At 34.0% G+C, this 18,777-nt stretch overlaps 1 protein-coding gene across 4 annotated transcripts in view; it reads left to right on the top strand.

Moving 5' to 3' along the window:
* MPHOSPH9 (M-phase phosphoprotein 9) overlaps nucleotides 1-18,777 on the top strand; it is a 2,191,511-nt gene that overhangs the window by 901,283 nt on the left and 1,271,451 nt on the right. For all 4 annotated transcript variants that reach the window (XM_044068924.1, XM_044068922.1, XM_044068923.1 and 1 more), the window contains one exon: nucleotides 13,450-13,556. In XM_044068924.1, coding sequence (XP_043924859.1) covers nucleotides 13,450-13,556 — 107 coding nt within the window. The remainder of the gene's footprint in view (nucleotides 1-13,449; nucleotides 13,557-18,777) is intronic.

The following is an 18,777-nucleotide window of genomic DNA, read 5'->3' as shown; positions in this document are numbered from 1 at the left end:
TGGTTAATAGCTGTATTATATATGTTAACAGTAGATAGAAGAGATGGTTAATAGCTGTATTATATAAATTAACAGTAGATAGATGGTTAATAGCTGTATTTTTTGTGTTAGCAGATAAAAGAGATGGTTAATAGCTGTATTACATATGTTAACAGTAGATAGAAGGGATGGTTAATAGCTCTATTATATCTGTTAACAGTAGATAGAAGAGATGGTTAATAGCTGTATTATATATGCTAACCGTAGATAGAAGGGATGGTTAATAGCTGTATTATATATGTTAACAGTAGATAGAAGAGATGGTTAAAAGCTGTATTATATTTGTTAACAGTAGATAGAAGAGATGGTTAATAGCTGTATTATATATGTTAACAGTAGATAAAAGAGATGGTTAATAGCTGTGTTATATATGCTAACAGTAGATAGATGAAATGGTTAATAGCTGTATTATATATGCAAGCAGTTGATAAAAAGAGATGGTTAATATATGTTAACAGTAGATAAGAGATGGTTAATAGCTGTAGTATATATGTTAACAGTAGATAAAAGAGATGGTTAATAGCTGTGTTATATATGCTAACAGTAGATAAAAGAGATGGTTAACAGCTGTGTTATATATGCTAACAGTAGATAGAAGAGATGGTTAATAGCTGTGGTATATATGCTAACAGTAGATAGAAGAGATGGTTAATAGCTGTATTATATATGTTAACAGTAGATAGAAGGGATGGTTAATAGCTGTATTATATATGTTAACAGTAGATAGAAGGGATGGTTAATAGCTGTATTATATATGTTAACAGTAGATAGAAGAGATGGTTAATAGCTGTGTTATATATGCTAACAGTAGATAAGAGATGGTTAATAGCTGTATTATATATGTTAACAGTAGATAAAAGAGATGGTTAATAGCTGTATTATATATGTTAGCAGATGAAAGAGATGGTTAATAGCTGTATTATATATGTTAACAGTAGATAGAAGAGATGGTTAATAGCTGTATTATATATGTTAACAGTAGATAGAAGAGATGGTTAATAGCTGTATTATATATGTTAATAAAGAGAAGAGATGGTTAATAGCTGTATTATACATATTAACAGTTGATAACAGTGATGGTTAATAGCTGTAGTATATATGCTAACAGTTGATAGAAGAGATGGTTAATAGCTGTATTATATATGTTAACAGTTGATAGAAGGGATGGTTAATAGCTGTATTATATATGCTGACAGTAGATAAAAGAGATGGTTAATAGCTGTGTTATATATGTTAACAGTAGATAGAAGGGATAGTTAATAGCTGTATTATATACGTTAACAATAGATAGAAGAGGTGGTTAATACCTGTATTATATATGCTAACAGTAGATAAAAGAGATGGTTAATAGCTGTATTATATATGCTAACAGTAGATAAAAGAGATGGTTAATAGCTGTATTATATATGTTAACAGTAGATAAAAGAGATGGTTAATAGCTGTATTATATATGCTAACAGTAGATAGAAGAGATGGTTAATAGCTGTATTATATATGTTAACAGTAGATAGAAGAGATGGTTAATAGCTATATTATAGTTGTTAACAGTAGATAGAAGAGATGGTTAATACCTGCATTATATATGCAAGCAGTTGATAAAAAGAGATGGTTGATAGCTGTATTATATATGTTAACAGTAGATAACTGTGATGGTTAATATCTGTAGTATATGTTAACAGTAGATAAGAGATGGTTAATAGCTGTGTTATATATGCTAACAGTAGATAAAAGAGATGGTTAATAGCTGTATTATATATGCTAACAGTTGATAGAAGAGATGGTTAATAGCTGTATTATATATGTTAACAGTTGATAGAAGGGATGGTTAATAGCTGTATTATATATGCTAACAGTAGATAGGAGATGGTTAATAGCTGTATTATATATGTTAATAGTAGATAGAAGGGATGGTTAATAGCTGTATTATATATGCTGACAGTAGATAAAAGCGATGGTTAATAGCCGTGTTATATATGTTAACAGTAGATAGAAGAGATAGTTAATAGCTGTATTTTATATGTTAACAGTAGATAGAAGAGATGGTTAATACCTGTATTATATATGCTAACAGTAGATAAGAGATGGTTAATAGCTGTATTATATATGTTAACAGTAGGTAGAAGAGAGTGTTAATAGCTGTATTATATATGTTAACAATAAAGAGAAGAGATGGTTAATAGCTGTATTATATATGTTAATAAAGAGAAGAGATGGTTAATAGCTGTATTATATTTGTTAACAGTAGATAAGAGATGGTTAATAGCTGTATTATATATGCTAACAGTAGATGAAAGAGATGGTTAATAGCTGTATTCTGTATGTGAACAGTAGATAGAAGGGATGGTTAATAGCTGTATTATATATGCTAACAGTAGATAAGTGATGGTTAATAGCTGTATTATATATGTTAACAGTAAATAAAAGAGACGGTTAATAGCTGTATTATATATGTTAACAGTAGATAGAAGGGATGGTTAATTGGTGTATTTTATGTGCTAGATAGAAGAGATGGTTAATAACTGTATTATATATGCGAGCAGGTGATAAAAAGAAATGGTTAATAGCTGTATTATATTTGTTAACAGTAGATAAAAGAGATGGTTAATTGCTGTGTTATATATGCTAACAGTAGATAAGAGATGGTTAATAGCTGTTTTATGTATGCTAACAGTAGATAGAAGAGATGGTTAATAGCTGCGTTACATATGGTAACAGTGGATAAAGTAGATGGTTAATAGTTGTATTATATATGTTAATAGATAGCTGTATTATATATGTTAATAGATAGAAGAGATGGTTCATAGCTGTATTATATATGTTAACAGTAGATAGTAGAGGTTGTTAATAGCTGTATAATATATTTTAACAGTAGATAGAAGGGATGTTTAATAGCTGTATTATATATGCTAACAGTAGATAAAAGAGATGGTTAATAGCTGTATTATATATGTTAACAGTAGATAGAAGAGATTGTTAATAGCTGTATAATTTATGTTAACAGTAGATAGAAGGGATGGTTAATAGCTGTATTATATATGCTAACAGAAGATAGAAGAGATGGTTAATGGCTGTATTATATAAATTAACAGTAGATGAGAGATGGTTAGTAGCTGTATTATATATACTAACAGTAGATAAGAGATGGTTAATAGCTGTATTATATATGTTAACAGTAGATAGAAGGGATGGTTAATAGCTGTATTATATATGTTAACAGTAAGTAAGAGATTGTTAATATCTATTACATATGCTAACAGTAGATAAGAGATGGTTAGTAGCTGTATTATGTATGTTAACAGTGGATAGAAGAGATGGTTAATAGCTGTATTATATATGTTAACAGTGGATAGAAGAGATGGTTAATAGCTGTATTATATATGTTAACAGAAGAGATGGTTGATAGCTGTATTGTATATGTTAACAGTAGATAAGAGACGGTTAATAGCTATGTTATATATGTTAACAGTAAATAGAAGAGATGGTTGATAGCTGTATTATATATGTTAACAGTAGATAGAAGAGATGGTTAATAGTTGTATTATATATGTTAACAGTAGATAGAAGGGATGGTTAATAGCTGTATTATATATGTTAACAGTAGATAGAAGAGATGGTTAATAGCTGTATTATATAAATTAACAGTAGATAGATGGTTAATAGCTGTATTTTTTGTGTTAGCAGATAAAAGAGATGGTTAATAGCTGTATTACATATGTTAACAGTAGATAGAAGGGATGGTTAATAGCTCTATTATATCTGTTAACAGTAGATATAAGAGATGGTTAATAGCTGTATTATATATGTTAACCGTAGATAGAAGGGATGGTTAATAGCTGTATTATATATGTTAACAGTAGATAGAAGAGATGGTTAAAAGTTGTATTATATTTGTTAACAGTAGATAGAAGAGATGGTTAATAGCTGTATTATATATGTTAACAGTAGATAAAAGAGATGGTTAATAGCTGTGTTATATATGCTAACAGTAGATAGATGAAATGGTTAATAGCTGTATTATATATGCAAGCAGTTGATAAAAAGAGATGGTTAATATATGTTAACAGTAGATAAGAGATGGTTAATAGCTGTATTATATATGTTAACAGTAGATAAAAGAGATGGTTAATAGCTGTGTTATATATGCTAACAGTAGATAAAAGAGATGGTTAACAGCTGTGTTATATATGCTAACAGTAGATAGAAGAGATGGTTAATAGCTGTGGTATATATGCTAACAGTAGATAGAAGAGATGGTTAATAGCTGTATTATATATGTTAACAGTAGATAGAAGAGATGGTTAATAGCTGTATTATATATGTTAACAGTAGATAGAAGGGATGGTTAATAACTGTGTTATATATGTTAACAGTAGATAGAAGAGATGGTTAATAGCTGTATTATATATGTTAACAGTAGATAGATGAAATGGTTAATAGCTGTATTATATATGCAAGCAGTTGATAAAAAGAGATGGTTAATATATGTTAACAGTAGATAAGAGATGGTTAATAGCTGTAGTATATATGTTAACAGTAGATAAAAGAGATGGTTAATAGCTGTGTTATATATGCTAACAGTAGATAAAAGAGATGGTTAATAGCTGTATTATATATGTTAGCAGATGAAAGAGATGGTTAATAGCTGTATTATATATGTTAACAGTAGATAAGAGATGCTTAATAGCTTTATTATATATGTTAACAGTAGACAGAAGAGATGGTTCATAGCTGTATTATATATGTTAATAAAGAGAAGAGATGGTTAATAGCTGTATTATACATATTAACTGTTGATAACAGTGATGGTTAATAGCTGTAGTATATATGCTAACAGTTGATAGAAGAGATGGTTAATAGCTGTATTATATATGTTAACAGTTGATAGAAGGGATGGTTAATAGCTGTATTATATATGCTAACAGTAGATAAAAGAGGTGGTTAATAGCTGTGTTATATATGTTAACAGTAGATAGAAGGGATAGTTAATAGCTGTATTATATACGTTAACAATAGATAGAAGAGGTGGTTAATACCTGTATTATATATGCTAACAGTAGATAAAAGAGATGGTTAATAGCTGTATTATATATGCTAACAGTAGATAAAAGAGATGGTTAATAGCTGTATTATATATGTTAACAGTAGATAAAAGAGATGGTTAATAGCTGTATTATATATGCTAACAGTAGATAGAAGAGATGGTTAATAGCTGTATTATATATGTTAACAGTAGATAGAAGAGATGGTTAATAGCTGTATTATATATGTTAACAGTAGATAGATGAAATGGTTAATAGCTGTATTATATATGCAAGCAGTTGATAAAAAGAGATGGTTAATATATGTTAACAGTAGATAAGAGATGGTTAATAGCTGTAGTATATATGTTAACAGTAGATAAAAGAGATGGTTAATAGCTGTGTTATATATGCTAACAGTAGATAAAAGAGATGGTTAATAGCTGTGTTATATATGCTAACAGTAGATAGAAGAGATGGTTAATAGCGTTATTATATATGTTAACAGTAGATAGAAGGGATGGTTAATAGCTGTATTATATGTTAACAGTAGATAGAAGGGATGGTTAATAGCTGTATTATATATGTTATCAGTAGATAGAATAGATGGTTAATAGCTGTATTATATAAATTAACAGTGGATAAGAGATGTTTAATAGCTGTATTATATATGCTAACAGTAGATAGAAGAGATGGTAAATAGCTGTATTATATATGCTAACAGTAGATAAGAGATGGTTAATAGCTGTATTATATATGTTAACAGTAGATAAAAGAGATGGTTAATAGCTGTATTATATTTGCTAGCAGTTGATAAAAAGAAATGGTTAATAGCTGTATTATATATGTTAACAGTAGATAAGAGACGGTTAATAGCTGTATTATATATGCTAGCTTGAAGAGATGGTTAATAGCTGTGTTATATATGCTAACAGTAGATAAAAGAGAAGGTTAATAGCTGTGTTATATATGTTAACAATAGATAAACGAGATGGATAATAGCTGTGTTATATATTTTAACAGTAGATTAAAGAGATGCTTAATAGCTGTATTATATATGTTAACAGTAGATAAGAGATGATTAATAGCTGTATTATATATGCTAACAGTAGATCAAAGAGATTGTTAATAGCTGTATTATATATGTTAATAGAAGAGATGGTTAATCGCTTTATTATATATGCTAACAGTAGATAGAAGAGATGGTTAATTGCTGTATTATATATGTTAACAGTAGATAGAAGGGATGGTTAATAGCTGTATTATATATGTTAACAGTGGATAGAAGAGATGGTTGATAGCTGTATTATATATGTTAACAGTAGATAGAAGGGATGGTTAATAGCTGCATTATATATGTTAACAGTAGATAGAAGAGGTGGTTGATAGCTGTATTTTATACGTTAACAGTAGGTAGAAGGGATGGTTAATAGCCCTATTACATATGTTAACGGTAGATAGAAGAGATGGTTAATAGCTGTATTATGTATGTTAACAGCAGATAAAAGAGATGGATACTAGCTGTTTTATATGTGTTGACAGTAGCTGTATTATAGAGATGGTTAATAGCTGTATTATATATGCTAACAGTAGATAAGAGATGGTTAATAGGTGTAAACTGTAGATAAAAGAGATGGTTAATAGCTGTTTTATATATGTTAACTGCAGTTAAAAGAGATGGTTAATAGCTGTATTATATATGTTAACAGTAGATAGAAGAGATGGTTAATAGCTGTATGATATATGCTAACAGTAGATAAAAGAGATGGTTAATAGCTGTGGTATATATGTTAACAGTAGATAAAAGAGATGGTTAATAGCTGTATTTTATATTTTAACAGCAGATAAGAGATGGCTAATAGCTGTATTTTATATGTTAGCAGATAAAAGAGATGGTTAATAGCTGTATTATATTTGTTAACAGTAGATAGAAGGGATGGTTAATAGCTGTATTATATATGTTAACAGTAGATAGAATAGATGGCTAATAGCTGTATTATTTATGTTAATAGATAGAAGAGATGGTTAATAGCTGTATTATATATACTAGCAGTAGCTGCATTATATAAGTGAACAGTAGATAAAAGAGATGGTTAATAGCTATATTATATATGTTGCCAGTAGATAGAAGAGATGGTTAATAGCTGTATTATATATGTTAACAGTAGATAGAAGGGATGGTTAATAGCTGTATTATATATGTTAACAGTAGATAGAAGAGATGGTTAATAGCTGTATTATATATGCTAACAGTAGATAGATAAGTGAACAGTAGATAAAAGAGATGGTTAATAGCTATATTATATATGTTGACAGTAGATAGAAGAGATGGTTAATAGCTGTATTATATATGTTAACAGTAGATAGAAGGGATGGTTAATAGCTGTAGTATATATGTTAACAGTATATAGAAGAGATGGTTAATAGCTATATTATATATGCTAACAGTAGATAAAAGAGATGGTTAATAGCTGTATTTTATATTTTAACAGCAGATAAGAGATGGCTAATAGCTGTATTTTATATGTTAGCAGATAAAAGAGATGGTTAATATCTGTATTATATTTGTTAACAGTAGATAGGAGAGATGGCTAATAGCTGTATTTTATTTGTTAGCAGATAAAAGAGATGGTTAATAGCTGTATTATATTTGTTAACAGTAGATAGAAGGGATGGTTAATAGCTGTATTATATATGTTAACAGCAGATAGAAGAGATGGCTAATAGCTGCATTATATATGTTAATAGATAGAAGGGATGGTTAATAGCTGTATTATATATGTTAACAGTAGATAGAAGAGATGGTTGATAGCTGTATTATATATGTTAACAGTAGATAGAAGGGATGGTTAATAGCTGTATTACATATGTTAACGGTAGATAGAAGAGATGGTTAATAGCTGTATTATGTATGTTAACAGCAGGTAAAAGAGATGGATAATAGCTGTTTTATATGTGTTGACAGTAGCTGTATTATATATGTTAACAGTAGATAAGAGATGGTTAATAGCTGTATTATATATGCTAACAGTAGATAAAAGAGATGGTTAATAGCTGTTTTATATATGTTAACTGCAGTTAAAAGAGATGGTTAATAGCTGTATTATATAAGTTAACAGTAGATAGAAGAGATGGTTAATAGCTGTATGATATATCCTAACAGTAGATAAAAGAGATGGTTAATAGCTGTGGTATATATGTTAACAGTAGATAAAAGAGATGGTTAATAGCTGTATTTTATATTTTAACAGCAGATAAGAGATGGCTAATAGCTGTATTTTATATGTTAGATAAAATAGATGGTTAATAGCTGTTTTATATTTGTTAACAGTAGATAGAAGGGATGGTTAATAGCTGTATTATATATGTTAACAGTAGATAGAAGAGATGGCTAATAGCTGTATTATATATACTAGCAGTAGCTGCATTATATAAGTGAACAGTAGATAAAAGATGGTTAATAGCTATATTATATATGTTGACAGTAGATAGAAGAGATGGTTAATAGCTGTATTATATATGTTACCAGTAGATAAAAGAGATGGTTAATAGCTGTATTATATATGTTAACAGCAGATTAGAGATGGTTAATAGCTGTATTATATATGTTAACAGTAGATAGAAGAAATGGTTAATAGCTGTATTATATATGTTAACAGTAGATAGAATAGATGGTTTATAGCTGTATTATATATGTTAACAGTAGATAGAAGGGATGGTTAATAGCTATATTATATATGTTAACAGTAGATAGAAGGAATGGTTAATAGCTGAATTATATATGCTAACAGTGGATAGAAGAGATGGTTAATAGCTGTATTATATATGTTAACAGTAGATAGAAGAGATGGTTAATAGCTGTGGTATATATGTTAACAGTGGATAAGAGATTGTTAATAGCTGTATTTTATATGTTAACAGCAGATAAGAGATTGTTAATGGATGTATTATATATGTTAACAGTAGATAGAAGGGATGGTTAATAGCTGTATTATATATGCTAAAAGTAGATAACAGAGATGGTTAATAGCTGTATTGGATATGTTAACAGTAGATAAAATAGATGGTTAATAACTGTATTATATATGTTAACAGTAGATAAGAGATGGTTAATAGCTGTAGTATATATGCTAACAGTAGATAAGAGATGGGTAAAAGCTGTATTATATATACAAACAGTAGATAAAATAGATGGTTAATAGCTGTATTATGTATGTTAACAGTAGATAGAAGAGATGGTTAATAGCTTTATTATATATGTTAACAGTAGATAGAAGAGATGGTTAATAGCTGTATTATATATGTTAACAGTAGATAGAAGAGATGGTTAATAGCTGTATTATATATGTTAACAGTAGATAAAAGAGATGGTTAATAGCTGTATTATATATGTTAACAGTAGATAGGGATGGTTAATAGCTGTATTATATTTTTTAACAGTAGATAGAAGCGATGGTTAATAGCTGTATTATATATGTTAACAGTTGATAGAAGGGTTGGTTAATAGCTGTATTATATATGTTAACAGTAGATAAAAGAGATGCTTAATAGCTGTATTATATATGTTAACAGTAGATAGAAGAGATGGTTGATAGCTGTATTATATATGTTAACAGTAGATAAGAGATGGTTAATAGCTGTAGTGTATATGCTAACAGTAGATAAAAGAGATGGTTAATAGCTGTATTATGTATGTTAACAGTAAATAGAAGTGATGGTTAATAGCTGTATTATATATGCTAGATATAAGAGATGGTTAATAACTGTATTATATATGCTAACAGTAGATAAAAGAGATGGTTAATAGCTGTGTTATATATGTTAGCAGTAAATTGAAGAGATGGTTAATAGCTGTATTATATATGTTAACAGTAGATAGAAGAGATGGTTAATAGCTGTATTATATATGTTAACAGTAGATAGAAGAGATGGTTAATAACTGTATTATATATGCTAACAGTTGATAAAAGAGATGGTTAATAGCTCTATTATATACATTAACACTAGATAAAAGATGGTTAATAGCTGTATTATATATGTTAACAGTAGATAGAAGAGATGGTTAATACCTGTATTATATATGCTAACAGTAGATAAGAGATGGTTAATAGCTGTGTTATATATGCTAACAGTAGATAAAAGAGATGGTTAATAGCTGTATTATATATGTTAACAGTAGATAGAAGAGATGGTTAATAGCTGTATTATATATGTTAACAGTAGATAGAAGAGATGGTTAATAGCTTTATTACATATGTTAACAGTAGATAGAAGAGATGGTTAATAGCTGTATTATATATGCTAACAGTAGATAAGAGATGGTTAATAGCTGTATTATATATGCTAACAGTAGATAAGAGATGGTTAATAGCTGTATTATATATGCTAACAGTAGATAAGATATGGTTAATAGCTGTATTATATATGTTAACAGTAGATAGAAGAGATGGTTAATAGCTGTATTACATATGTTAACAGTAGATAGAAGAGATGGTTAATAGCTGTATTATATATGCTAACAGTAGATAAGATATGGTTAATAGCTGTATTATATATGCTAACAGTTGATAGAAGAGATGGTTATTATGTATGTTAACAGTTTGATAATTGATGTGTTCAGGCTGTTGGTATCTAACTTGTGTAATGTGGTAAATTTTGATGTTATGCATTCACAAGATACGAGATTAGGGATGCATGTTACTTGATCTAGTATTCACACACTTAAACTAATACTTTGTTGAAGCACCTTTTGATTTAATTGCAGCATTTAGTATTCTTGGTGTAGGAGTCTCTCAGCATGGCACATCATGACTTGGCAGTATTTGCCCAATCTTCCTTGCAAAAGCACTTCAAATCTGTCAGATTACGAGGGCATCTCTTTTGCACAGCCCTCTTCAGGTCACCCTTTTCTTCTGGTGAAGCCATTCTCTTGTTGATTTGGATGGGCTAAAAGTGACTGGTATTTGGAACTGTTCATAATTTTCTCCACCTTGACTGAAGTCCCAGTTCCAGCTGAAGAAAAGCAACCCCAAAGCATGATACTGTCACCACCATGCTTCACCATGGGGATGGTGTTCTTTTGGTGATGCAAGTGTTGATGTTATGTTGTCCTGTCTCACCTTCATTCTTGCTGGTTGGGCTCAGAACCGAGTATCGGTTCTGATTCAGCCTATTACTAAAGCTCGAGAACTTCTCCTGGTTCGAAGCTGTACCCTATCCCATCATGCTTATGGAAGATAACTCCGATCTTTTTTGCCCCTAAACTAGATCGATTGCTTCTCACTGGACTCAGGCTAAGTGAAAATAGTTTTTTAATTATTACTCTGTTTTCAACAATAATTTTTGGATAATGCTGTTCTTGTAGTTAGTTTTAGTGTTTTAGTTATCACCATGTGGTGAATTGCTAGTTTTTTTACTTATTGTGTTTGTGGCTGGCCGTCGCTTTCGCTAGGCCTACAGCTTCTCCCCTATCCCATTTTCACTAAAAATTATTCTGTTATCTGACTAACCCATTTAAGTTAGAGAGTTCACCTTTTCTTTTTTCTTCCTTACCCATTTAAATTAGTGGGGCTCCCCTTCTGCTTACCTCCCCTTCTAAAGAGATTTCATCGTTTAAGTTAGAGACGTCTCCTCTGGTTAGAGGAGAATGTCGTTTTAGTTAGAGATGTCTCCTCTAGCCCTTTTTCTCTTCCTGTGTGACTTTTTCAAAAAAAAAAAAAAAGTGAAGTAGATAGTTTTGATAGTTTGACACCTTCATTCTTGCATCCCACTCTCCTTCCCCCAACCTTTGCTCCTGGAGGATCAAGAGGATTTTTTTATTGGTTGTGAATTGTGTTCCTGGCTTCCTTTCTTGCTTCTTGAGACATAGACTAATAACTATTACCATTGGGATGTTGTATATGATTTCAAATATGTTGGTATTTTGCAAACAAGATCTGTGTTGTCTTCTCTAAGCATGATGGGATAGGGTATAGCCTCAAGCCAGTGGATGCTCTTGAGCTTTAGTAATAGGCCGAGTCAGAACCGATGCTCGGTTCCGAACCCAACCAGCAAGAATGAAGGCGAGATTATGGACAACAAACATGGAACGTTATGGTGAGTACATGACTTCTTATTTTTGCACCAAGCGTACCTTTTGGAATTGTGGCCAAAAAGTTAAACCTTGGTCTCATCAGACCATAACACATTTTCCTACATGCTTTTGGGAGATGTGATGTATTGTTTTGCAAATTTTAGCTGGGCCTGGATATTTTTCTGTGTAAGAAAAGGCTTCTGCCTTGCAACCCTACCCCATAGTCCACACATATGGAGAATACAGGAGATTGTTGCCACATGTAGTATGCAACCAGTACTTGCCAGAAATTCCTACAGCTCCTTCAGTGTTGCTATAGGTCTCTTGGTAGCCTCCTTGACCAGTTTTCGTCTGGTCTTTTCATTAATTTTGGAGGGACATCCAGTTCTTTGCAATGTCACTGTTGTCCCATATTTTCTCCACTTTTTGATGACTGTCTTCACTGTGTTCCATGGTATATCCAATGCTGTTGAAATGTTTTTGTACCCTTCTTCTGACTGATACCTTTCAACAATGAGATCCCTTTGATGCTTTTAAGCTCTCAGCGGACCATGGGTTTTGTTGTAGCAGGCAACTGAGTAAATGTCAGGAAAATCCTACTAGGATAGCTGAACTTTATTTGGGGTTAATCCGAGTATCTTTAATTGATGGCAGGTGTGTACCCAAGAAGACTGAATGCTGTAATTAAATCAAAAGGTGCTTCAACAAAGTATTAGTTTAAGGGTGTGCACACTTATGCAACCAGCTTATTGTACATTTTTTATTTTTTTATATTTTTCCCCTAAGATTTGTTTTTAATTGAATTGTACACGTTATAGGTCACATTAAAGGTGGAAAAAGTTTTGAAATGATTTATTGTGGTCTCATTTTTTTATATCACAAAAAGCTGACGTTTTACCAGGGGTGTGTACACTTTTTATATCCACTCTTAAGTGTGCTTAGCAGTATCGCGTAGGGATTAAGGTTTTTAAGATTGTAGATCCAGATGATATGCAACCAGAAAGGGGGACGCTTACTGATGATAGGATGAAGGAGAGCATTGTTGGGCTGTGGTAGCTCTTTGTCCACATGTGAATTATAAGGAAAGACCTGAAGCAGTTTTTAGATTTGGTAATAGCTGAGGACTTAATTGTAAAGTGAGGAAAAAGTTTGTACAAGATGTTAAAATGTGTAACATTTGGTTAAAGTAGGTTACATGCGGTTTAGTAGAGTGAGGCATTTTACCTGTATTAAGGCAATAATGTTCAGTGTGAAGGCCACGATGAATAAATAGACCGTTACTGTGTTGAGTACCTCAAGCAAATATTCTTTCTATTTCAGGTATTGCGTACTGGAAACTTGATGAAAATGAGCTTTACCACGCTTTGCCACAAAGCATAGACAATGGATTATCCAGTGTTTTCTTTCAAGATGGTCCTAAAAATAAGGTATCTGTTCTCTTTTTGATTAAACTATGTTTTTATTTAATCTACATTGCTAGAATAGGAAAGCACAGCTGTATACTATAGTGTTAGAGAAACAACAGTCTTACAAATTGTGTTTAGTGTTCTTTTGTGTAGCAGTAACACCTGTTGTATTCTGAAGCATTTTCAGTGGTTTAACTTTGAAAATGCTAGTGCCCAAAGTGCTGATATGGTACCAATTCCAAAATCAGAGTACCCGAAACACTCTGGAGCAGACTGATACGGGGACTAGTACTATTTTATTAAATCAGAGCACCAGAAACTCTCTGGAGCAGACTGATATGGGGACTAGTACTACTTTATTATATCAGAGCACCCGAAACTCTCTGGAACAGACTGATGTTCTTCGTGTTTCACTGTTGCAGTCATTACATTTGGGTAATCTGCTGGCAGGTTGCCCTCAGTTGGCCTGAATTCCAAAGTCTTGGGTCCTGCGTCGGTTGCTGTCTTCTCTTCCATGACGTCAGGTCGTCAGGGGTATAAAACATGCAGCCGATGCCATTTTCTTTAGTCTTTCTTGCCGTGCGGTGCCCGAAGCAGAAGCATTTCGCAAGTGCCAGTCGGCCAACTACTGAAATATTCGAGTTTGAGTTTCAGAACCGAAGTCTTCACTAAAGCTAAGTACTCCGTTGGGGAAACTTTTTTCTTGCTTTTAACCGATGTCAGAAAAGTTAATAATTGTATTACTTGTGGGAAGCAAATACCTCATAAGGATTTCCATTTATTCTGTATTCCTTGCCTAGGCCCTGAACACAACGTGCCTGGCTGTCGGTTTTGTGCTAGATTTAACCAACGCACTATTAAGTGTCGGTATATTTTTGCATCAAAGTATTTTGGAAACAGATTTAGCTACCCAGAAATGTCATCGAATAGCAGTCCGACTACCGGAGTACATAAAAATCGCAAAGAAGAGGACAGAGAAAGGCAGTGCTGATATGGTACCAATTCCAAAATCAGAATACCCGAAACTCTCTGGAGCAGACTGATACGGGGACTAGTACTACTTTATTAAATCAGAGCACCTGAAACTCTCTGGAACAGACTGATACGGGGACTAGTGCTACTTTAATAAATCAGAGCACCTGAAACTCTGGAGCAGACTGATATGGGGACTAGTGCTACTTTATTGGCAGTCTGAGTTTTACTGTGGTGTGGGAATTGGGTTTAGCAGATTAGGGTATGCTATAGTGGTACATCTGACACAAGCTTTTCCAAGTACAGGAGCATCTGTGGTGGTACCAAACGGGTCTAGTTTCTGATGCACTTGTTTATTCATCTTTAAGACATAGGCATACATGCATCAATAGAAAAGAAAACAAATCACATTAACATTTGTTTCTGTTTACTTATATTATATATCACATATGCTTGCTTTCTTTATCACCATCATCAGTGTAACATTGCAAAATGCTCAATTCCTACTTTACATTAAATGTCACTCCTTCTCCTGAACATGATTCTGCATTGATTGTTCCCATAAATTCCACTTATTTCCATGTAATTTGCTCCTTTTTTCTAAAGGTCCCACTTCTTTTTTTTTCTTTTATGTAGTTGTTTTAGACTTCGATTTCCATTTTCTAGTGACTGCTTTTTGTGGCAGCCAATAGTATTAAACTTAACAAGGCTTTACTACGTCTAGGCAGTCCAGATCCTGTGTCCCATCTCAGGTGAATCATTTCCTTAATTACAACTCTATCCAATATTTCCAATAGTACTTTGTAGGAAATTTTTAAATCTACCAACTCATTACATTCCTGAAACATATGTTCCCAGTCACTTCTTTCTTCCATATCACACCTACAGCATTTGCTATCTACCCGAGGAAATTTCTTTGCAGTCTGCTGAGAGTATAAAAATACCCATGCAAATTCTTAAAAGCTTGGGAGCCATACATATGTCCTTCCATTGTTCCCTTGTAAATAGTTTTTTCTATCTCTATTCCAAATCTTTTTCTAACCTCCTCTGATATTGGTTCTCCTAGTTGTCATCTAACTCCTTACCTGTATCCATCAGGTCAATACCACCCACCCTCCCATCTTTTACAACCACTATGAAATACTTCCTAGCTAAAATCTGGCTCTTTTTTGCTTAAAACCAGGATAAACTCTAGCCCTAAATGTGAGCAAGCACCTTTTCATTCCTTCTACAGCCTTACTCTCCCTTCACTTACTTCCTTAGTGCTATCTAATTCTCTTCCCTTACTTTCTCTCTAAATATACCATAAGCCTGGTTTTTCCCTGCCTGCATATTGCAATTACTGCTTGCTTTAGGCTAACTTACCTTGAATTTCTCTACAAACTGTCTAAAATTTCTCTAAATATTAAATGATTGTCATATACCTTGTATTGATTCTTAAATATTTTTATCTTCTGTCTAATTAGTCATAATTATTTAAACTTAAGATGTTTTTGTTTTATTTTTGAAGATTGTAAAATTAATGTTCAAAGTGTTTTGTAATAATTTCAAGCTTTTCTCCCAGGGCTTCCACTGAAAATGATCTAACACATGCAGTGGTAGCGTTGTCACCTCACAGCAAGAGGTTCTGTGGTTCAATTCTTGGCTCGGGTGCCTTTTGTGTGGAGTCTGCATGTCCTCCCTGCATTCGTGTGGGTTTCTTCTGGGTGTTCGGTTTCTGAAGCATTTCTCCCCAGGCCTCCACTGAAAAATGGCTCGTCCTAAGTCGGACTTTCCCGGTTAACAAATATAAAATAAAATAAATAAATAAATAAATAAATAAAATAATACCCATTTGGACTTTCTTGATATTCAAATGTCAGTAAGTAAGTAAATATGCATTATACAATGACTCCCTATTACTATTCGAAAACGTGCACACTGATTGGCCCAGCCCAACCAGCGTACCTGTTGTCAATCCCACAATATATTTGAATTGAAAAAGGTCCGTTCGCCTGGACTTTTTTTTGTTGGCATACAGTGCCCCCAAACCTATTTTTTTTTTTTTTTTTTACAGTTAAAAAAGAGAGAAAACAGAGACTTTCTTTTCTCTGTTGCTTCTGTTTCAAAGCATTGATGTACTGGGTATGAGTGGGAACGCAAGTCCCATACGCATGCGCAGTACATCAAAACGAAGAAGCAGTATACCACAACCGGCAGAAGAACAGTAATCCACCGATGTTAGGTAGTCCAATCTCACCTTCATTTTTACATATGCGACACGGCCGATTTTCAAGCTCGAAGACTTCTGGTTGGCTCGTGGCTAAACAGGTATCCCATGGTGCACCAGTGCAATCCCTAGATCTCGTTTGCCATGTCGACGAGTTCGAATGTGCTTCTCTTGGCTCTGGCTAAGTTTTGCAATTTTCATTATTCTGGCATCTTTTTGCATAATTATTGAATATATACATTATAGGGCTTTATCTTTATTGTCTTGTGGTTTTGTGTGACCTTATTGGTGGTATCCTGTGTACCAGTAGTTAGGCGCAATTGCGCTTTACCTAAATCGTTAGATGTTATGTAGTCCAATCTCGCCTGCATTCTTACCCGTGGGTTCGGAGCCGAATATCGGCTCTGACTCTACCAAACTTTTCTAGCTCGAAGTCTTCTATTGGCTGGGCTAAGCAGGTATCCCATGCTGCACTACTCCATATCCCCAGATCTCGTTTGCCGCTCGTGTAGCTCGGACGTGGTCTCGCTCTTGGCTGTGGCCAAGTACCCTTTTTCTTGTTATTCTGAAAAAAAACTACTTATAAACAAAAAGCTATTTTAATAGCTATTCTCTATTTGGTGTTGTATTGGTTTTCTGTAGTGTGTGTTTGTGGTATCCCGCTAACTGTTCTGTTGGGCTAGGCCCATTTCAGTTAGAGGACCTAGTCCTCTTGTCCTGCGCTGTTCGTGCTAAAACCGTTTAAGTTAGAGGTTTTTTAGTGTCGGTCTCCCCTTGGTATTCGTGGTCAAAAACCATTTTAGTTAGAGGTTTTTAACCTTTGTCTCAGTGCGTGTTCCTCTGAGGTTTGTGTGTGTGCTCTGCTGTATAAAAACTCATTCCCGCGTTTTGTGGTGCTGGCGTGTCTGTGTCCTTTCTTGTCAGACAGTGACTTGTGCTGTGTTGGTATTTGTGATTACTTGTTGAAAGATGTCCAAGGATTCCAAGGAGCAGAAGCCTTCGGGTTTTAAAAAGTGCTCTAAGTGTGGTTACAAGATGTCCATCATTGATGGACATTCGGTTTGTGTTTATTGCCTGAGAGCGATCCATCTGCAGGAATCCTGCAGCTTCTGCCATGCTTTTAGTCCCAGAGTGCTTCAAGAAAGAAGGAATAAGCTGATTTTAAAGGGACTCTTGAAACTCTCGTTCGGGGAGGCCATGGATTCTACTTCCAGTTCTAAATCTAAGTCCTCTAAGTCAAAAAAGAGATCTCCGGCTCCTTCAGTTTCCTCGGAGCCACCGGAGAAAGTCAAAAAACTTGCTTCGACCTCCTCGGCTCCACTGTCCTCTGGGCCGCAGGAAGTGTCGGTGTTGATGGAACCGGCGTCGGCTCCTATTATATTGGAACCTCTTCTGAGCCGATCACCCAGTCTTAGACCAGTTTCACCTGAGAGGAGATCTCAATCTCCATCCCTGTCCTCCAAATCCTCCAGGACTCTTTCAGATGTGGATGTTGATAGGGTGGTGCAGAGGCTCCTCCAGTCACCAGTTTTGGCAAAATTGTTTTCGGCTTCGGAGCCCGTCCCGACACCTTCTTCGATCATTCCTCCTCCAAGCGCATCTCTGTCTTTGGAGCCAGAGTGTTCCACTCCATGTGATGTTCCTAGGTTGGTTCCGATGGCCCCTCCGGTCTGCTCCGACCCCATCGGCTCCGTCCACAGGGTTCGGCACTCGGGATTGTTCAGTCAGGCCCGAGGGGGACATCTCGGGTCATATTTCAGTACAGAGTCTCCCGCTTGGTGCCTCGGCTTGAGGAACCCCGACTGCTGTCATGGTCTCGGAGGCTGGCAGGTCCTCGGACTCTGGGGGGGGCTGCCTTTGGGGCCATGCGGACTGAGCTGGCCAGATCGTCAGCTACATCATGCGGGTTGGTCATTCTGTCCCCCACCACTCCGGGGAGAGCCTCTGAGCACCACCTATCTGTAGACAGCGGAGCACCAAGGCCTAGGGATACCCCCACGAGTGGTCCCCAAGTTTCTGAGGGCCCTTCAGAGTTCGTGCCTGAGGAGCCCCCTAGAAAGA

This window comes from Protopterus annectens, chromosome 4.part0, assembly GCF_019279795.1.
Source record: "Protopterus annectens isolate FY-2018-M chromosome 4.part0, PAN1.0, whole genome shotgun sequence".
In the NCBI taxonomy this organism is placed as follows: domain Eukaryota; kingdom Metazoa; phylum Chordata; order Ceratodontiformes; family Protopteridae; genus Protopterus; species Protopterus annectens.
The sequence above is the reverse complement of the archived record's forward strand: the minus strand, read 5'-3'. Positions and strand labels throughout refer to the sequence as shown.